Genomic DNA, 6,654 nt, shown 5'->3' with positions numbered 1-6,654 from the left:
AATCCGGGGATGTACTGTATGGTGACTAACATAATATAATAAAAAAAATCATTAAAAAAAAAAAAAGAAAGTGCTTTTCAATCACTTATTCTATGCTGAGCCAGGGGAAGGAGCTCCTGTGACTTCCAGCCCACACCACCAACTTTTTCTCTCTCTCCATGGGCAGGTAAAACATGCTGAGTCCTGTATCCCCTCTGCTTTGTATTTATTTATTTATTTATTTATTTATTTATTTATTTATTTATTATTTACTTATTTGACAGCAAGAGAGGGAACAAAAGCAGGGGGAGTTGGAAAGGGAGAAGCAGGCTTCCCGTCAAGCAGGGAGCCCGCTGCTGGGCTGGATCCCAGGACCCTGGGATCTTGACCTGAGCCTAAGGCAGAGGCTTAAGGACTGAGCCACCCAGGCACCCCTCCCCTCTGTTTTCTGACACAGACTATGTAGAAGCCGGTCTCCTAGGCACACGTAGTAAAAGTTGGGGCATTGGACAGATGGTGCAATTTTTTCTCTCCCCAGGGAGAAGTCAGGAACTGGGGTCTTGTCCCAATTTGAAGTTTCCGTGCAAGGATAACTGTTATAAAAAGAGGATATCTAGAATTTCCCTTAAATGTTAGGGGATGTGTCTAGATTCATTGTTTAATTCAAAACAGGCCTACCTTAACTACTGTCTGGATTTCCTATAAAGGGAATATGTATGTGAAACATTTTTGAATCAGGGTGTTCATGGAGGGCAAGAAGTTCTAGGGCTTCCTCTTCTGCCATGTTGCTGACCTGCAAATGGGAATTCATTTTTGGTGTTTTGGGGGGATGTCCTAACCCTACAGCAGAGGGAAACCTTGAATAAATTTCTGAGTCCCTAAGGAATTAGAGACACATTGTGGTCCTTTGTGTAAATACATCCCCTCAAGACCCTGTTACACCAGAAACCATTCCCTGCAGAAAAGACTGAGCAAGCTTCTGCTCTGTTTATAACTGAGTACATTATATCATCACACTCATCTTACGTCTTCTGTGATTTACCAAGTGGCAAAATGATAATAATAAAGGCTGTTAAAATTGGTCTGCTGCTTAAGAGGACTTATAATCAGAAATTATTATCTGAGGTTCAGAAGGATTTGCAGGGCTCATCAGAATTTACGTGTGGGCTGTGTTCTCATAGACTCCAAGGGAGCAAAGCCACAGAGACTAAATCTGCCCTTTCAGAACCACAGAGGTGATACTGGTAAGGAAGCTCTAAGGTGTTCTTGCCTAAGGAAGGTGAGTTTCTGATCCATTTATATTCATGTCTTTCTTTTGTGATGGAAGTCTATGGATCTAAGATATTCCCCTTTCTTTCCAGTTTTGCAATCTTCAGACTCAGGGGAAATTGGTGGTAGGACATGTTTAGGGAAGGGTGATGGAGCAGGGAAGATTCAGAAACATTACTAGTTTCAAAGGATGCAATTTATTGGTCAGTTCCATTGATGGAATTCTCACTCTTGTGCATTCATTGTTTTTACTCTGTACATGTGGCAGAAACTTAAACTACCCTAGACTCTGGTCTTTATTTTTGGATTAGCACAATGTTCTTCCTTCCCTCCACACCAAGTCCAATCTCCATTAGAGGCCAGCACCAGGTTGGTGGGGTGCTGCCTCCATTTTACTGGTTAGGGGAGGGCTCATGTCATCAAAGAAATGAAATGAGAGAAGGCAATTCTCTCCCGGTCCAATCTTTTCCCTAACCTTTGGTTTTCACAGCAGTCCTGTTGGCATATGGAACCTCTAGCCATCATTTTGTAGGCCAGGTTTTGATGCTCTTTGCTTATACAGTTTATAAAGACTCTAATAAGGGAATGTCCATGTCACTAGATTCATAATAATGGCAAAGCGTATTCTATGGGTCCGGTTTGGGGTAGTTTTGAATATTCCCAGTACAAACCCAACTCGTGTGAGAGGAGATACAATGGGAAAAGTTGAATTTTTCTCCCTGTAACTTTTTTTTTCTCCTGTGTCCATAGATCCCTTTAGAGAAGAATGACTCCTGGAAATGGTTCTTTTGTGACTGAATTCATTCTGATGGGGCTCACAGACTTACCATTTCTCCAGCTCCCTCTGTTCTGCCTGTTTCTAGTCATGTATGTGGTCACTGTGTTGGGAAATTTGGGCTTGATAACTCTAATCGGGCTGAATTCACACCTCCACACCCCCATGTACTTTTTCCTCTTCAATTTGTCCTTCATAGACCTCTGTTATTCTTCTGTGTTTACACCCAAAATGCTGACTCACTTCACATCAAAGAAGAATATGATCTCCTACAGGGGATGCATGACCCAGCTTTACTTTTTCTGTTGCTTTGGTATTTCTGAAGCTTATGTGCTGACATCAATGGCCTATGATCGCTATGTGGCTATCTGTAACCCACTTTTGTATCATGTTGCCATGTCCTCTAAAGTGTGTTCCAGCCTTATGCTTGGTTCTTACTTAGTGTCATTTTTGGATGCCACAGCTCACACAGGATGCATGTTGAGACTGACCTTCTGTGATGCAAACACCATCAACCATTATTTGTGTGACATCCTCCCTCTGCTCCAGCTCTCCTGCACAAGCACTTATGTCAATGAGCTGGTGGCTTTCATTGTGGTGGGCATCAATGTGATTGTGCCCACTGTGACCATCTTTGTCTCTTATGGTTTCATCGTCTCCAGCATCCTGCCCATCAGCTCCACTGAGGGCAGGTCCAAAGCCTTCAGCACCTGTAGTTCCCACATAGTTGCTGTTTCTCTCTTCTTTGGATCTATTGCATTTATGTATCTTAAACCATCTTCTGCTGGGTCTATGGATGAGGGGAAAATCTCTTCTGTCTTTTATACCAATGTGGTTCCCATGATGAACCCTTTCATTTACAGTTTGAAAAACAGAGACATTAAACTTGCTGTGAAANTTTGAAAAACAGAGACATTAAACTTGCTGTGAAAAAAACTCTGAGTAGGAGAATGAATTGATCAGAAACAGAGTCTATCTGTGTAGGGATTCTGTATGTTTAAATAAAATACCTTTAGTGACAATCTTCTTAGCATTTTTCCTTAATATGGTAAAGGAAGATCAAGTCTCACAATTTATTTTTAGTCTTTATAAAGTAGGTCTTCCCTCTTTTCCTCACCATTACCATACTATCTTCTCCACCTTTTTGTTCTGTTTAGTAATAGCATTAAGTAATAAACAAGTTGTCTCCCCCCCTCATTTTCATTATCAACTTCTTTTTTCCTCTGAAACATGAAGTGGTCTTTAAAGTATTGAATTGGAAGGGTGACATTGTATAATTTGGGTGTTTATATCTGCTACTTGGTATTAGAATATGTATCAACAATTCCTTGGAGATTCTGGGCCTTTTCTGTTTCCATACAAATTTAAGGACTATTTGTTCCAGTTCTTTGAAAAATGTCCTCGGTATTTTGATCGGGATAGCATTGAAAGTGTAGATTGCTCTGGGTAGTATGGACATTTTAACTATGTTAATTCTTCCAATCCATGAGCATGGAATATTTTTCCATCTTTTTATGTCTTCCTCAATATCTTTCAAAAGTGATCTATAGTTTCTAGCATATAGGTCCTTTACGTCTCTGGTTAAGTTAATTCCAAGGTAACGCATGGTTTTTGGTGTTATTGTAAATGGGATGGATTCCCTAATTTCTCTTTCTTCAGTCTCGTTATTCGTGTATAGAAATGCAACTGATTTCTGGGCATTGATTTTGTATCCTGCCACCTTACTGAATTGTTCTATAACTTCTAATAGTTTGGGAGTGGATTCCTTTGGGTTTTCCATATAGAGTATCATGTCATCTGCAAAGAGAGACAGTTTGACTTCTTCTTTGCCGATTTGGATACCTTTGATCCCTTTTTGTCTTCTGATTGCTGTTGCAAGGACTTCTAGTACTATGTTGAATAATAGTGGCGAGAGTGGGCATCCTTGTCGTGTTCCTGATCTTAAGGGAAAGGCTTCCAGCTTTTCCCCATTGAGAATAATGCTTGCAGTAGGCTTTTCATAGATGGCTTTTATGAGATTGAGAAATGTACCCTCTATTCCTACACTCTGAAGGGTTTTAATCAGGAAAGGATGCTGTATTTTGTCAAATGCTTTTTCTGCATCAATTGAGAGGATCATATGGTTCTTGAGTCTTTTCTTGTTGATATGATGTATCACATTGATTGATTTGCGAGTGTTGAACCATGCTTGCATCCCAGGTATGAATCCCACTTGGTCATGATGGATAATCCTTTTAATGTACTGTTGGATTCTATTAGCAAGGATCTTGTTGAGGATTTTGGCATCCATATTCATTAGAGAAATCGGTCTGTAATTCTCCTTTTTGAGGGGGTCTTTGCCTGGTTTGGGGATCAAGGTAATATTAGCCTCATAGAATGAGTTTGGTAGCTTTCCTTCTGTTTCTATTTTTTGAAATAGCTTTAGGAGAATAGGTATTATTTCTTCTTTGAATGTTTGGTAGAATTCCCCAGGAAAACCGTCTGGGCCTGGAGTTTTATTATTTGGAAGGTTGTTTATCACTGACTCAATTTCTTCATAGTTAATTGGCCTATTTAAGAAATCTATTTCTTCCTGTTTCAGTCTTGGTAGTTTATAGGTTTCCAGGAAGGCCTCCATCTCTTCCAGATTGTTTAGTTTTTTGGCATATAGCTGTTGATAAAAGTTTCTAATAATCCTTGCAATTTCAATGGTGCTGGTCGTGACCTCTCCCTTTTCAGTCATAATTTTAATAATCTCAGTCCTTTCTCTTTGTTTTTGGACAAGTTTTGCCAGTGGTCTATCAATTTTATGGATTCTCTCAAAGAACCAGCTTCTAGTCCTGTTGATCTGCTCTACTGTGGTTCTGGTCTCTAATTCATTGATTTCTGCTCTAATCTTGGTCAACTCCTTCCTTGTCAGTGGGTTAGGCCTGTCCCTCTGTTGCTGTTCCAGTTTCTTGAGGTGAGAATATAGAAACTGCATTTTAGATTTTTCTATTCTTTTGAGTGAGGCTTGGATGGCTATGTATTTCCCCCTTAGGACTGCCTTTGCAGTATCCCATAGGTTTTGGACCGTTGTGTATTCATTCTCGTTGGTCTCCATAAATTGTTTAATTTGTTTTTTGATTTCCTGGTTTATCGAGTCATTCTTGAGCAGGATGGTTCTTAGCCTCCAAGTGTTTGAGTTTCTTCCAGGTTTTTCCTTGTGGTTGAGTTCCAATTTCAGAGCGTTGTGGTCTGAGAATATGCAGGGGATAATTTCAATCTTTTGGTATTGGCTGAGACCTGTTTTGTGTCCCAGAGCATGATCTATTCTTGAGAATGTTCCATGGGCATTTGAATAGAATGAGTATTCTTTGGTTCTGGGGTGTAGTGTTCTATATATATCTATGAGGTCCAACTCGTCGAGTATGGCATTCAAAGCCTTTGATTCTTTGCTTAGTTTTTGCCAGGGTGTTCTGTCTATTTCTGATAGTGGGGTGTTGAGGTCCCCTACTATTACTGTGTTCTTATCTATATGTCTCTTTATTTTGGTTAAGAGTTGGCTTGTGTATCTTGCTGCTCCCCTGTTGGGGGCATATATATTAATAATTGTCATATCCACTTGTTGAATACTTCCTTTAAGAATAATATAGTGCCCTTCTGTATCTCTCTCTATGGCCTCTAGTTTAAAATCCAGTCTATCTGATATGAGAATTGCTACTCCAGCTTTCTTTTGAGGTCCATTTGCGTGGAAGATGGTACTCCATCCCCTTACTCTAAGTCTGAATGCATCTTTGGGTTCAAAATGAGTCTCTTGTAGACAGCAAATGGATGGGTCATGTCTTTTTATCCAATCTGCAACCCTGTGGCGTTTTATGGGAGAGTTTAAGCCATTTAGATTGATAGAGATTATTGACAGATATGATTTTAATGATGCCATTTCTCTTTAAAGTCTTTGTATCGGTTGTGACTTGCTGCTCTGTATCACTCTTGGGGCCTTTTTACCTTTATAGAGCCCCCCTTAATATCTCCTGTAGGGCTGGTTTCGTGGTTACGAAATTGGTTAATGATTGGCGATTTTGGAACGTCTTTATTTCTCCATCAATTCTGAATGACAGCTTTGCTGGATAAAGGATCCTTGGCTGCATGTTTTTCTCTGAAAGAGCTTTAAAAATGCCCCCCCAAGCCTTTCTCTCATTCCAGGTCTCTGTAGACAGGTCTGACGTAATCCTGATACCTTTGCCTTGGTACGTGAGAAATTTCTTTGCCCTGGCCGCTTTCAATACTGTATCCTTGGATCTAATATTTGCGAATTGCACTATGACATGCCGTGGCGTAGGTTTGTCCTGGTTGAGCTTGGATGGGGTCCTCTCTGCCTCTTGGACACGAATGCTTGTTTCCCTTGCTAGATTAGGGAAGTTTTCAGCTACAATTTGTTCAAATATCTCTTCTAGACCTCTGTTTTTCTCCACCCCTTCAGGGATGCCGATGATTCTGACATTGGATCGTTTCATAGAGTCAGTAATCTCCCGTAATCTACATTCGTGGGCGTGGATTTTTTTAAGACCAGCTTCTATTTTCGTTTTTTCTTCTACTAACCCATCCTCCAATTCGCTAACGCGTTCCTCTGCCTCGGTGACCCTGGCCGTCAGAGCCTCTAGTTTTGACTG

The 6,654-nt window shown here is 40.3% G+C and overlaps 1 protein-coding gene across 1 annotated transcript in view; it reads left to right on the top strand.

Annotated features, from left to right (window-relative positions):
* LOC109488404 (olfactory receptor 8B3-like) overlaps positions 1-6,417 on the top strand; it is a gene marked incomplete at its 3' end in the record, with an annotated part of 8,804 nt that extends 2,387 nt beyond the window's left edge. Inside the window, exons 2-3 of the mRNA XM_034667712.1 lie at positions 2,011-2,914; positions 6,394-6,417. Of these exons, the coding sequence (XP_034523603.1) occupies positions 2,011-2,914; positions 6,394-6,417 (928 nt within the window). The remainder of the gene's footprint in view (positions 1-2,010; positions 2,915-6,393) is intronic.
* Between the last annotated feature and the right edge of the window lie 237 nt (positions 6,418-6,654).

The sequence above is a fragment of the Ailuropoda melanoleuca genome, chromosome 8 (assembly GCF_002007445.2).
Source record: "Ailuropoda melanoleuca isolate Jingjing chromosome 8, ASM200744v2, whole genome shotgun sequence".
In the NCBI taxonomy this organism is placed as follows: Eukaryota; Metazoa; Chordata; class Mammalia; order Carnivora; family Ursidae; genus Ailuropoda; species Ailuropoda melanoleuca.
Note: the sequence above shows the minus strand (reverse complement) of the source record. Positions and strands in the feature narration are given on the sequence as shown.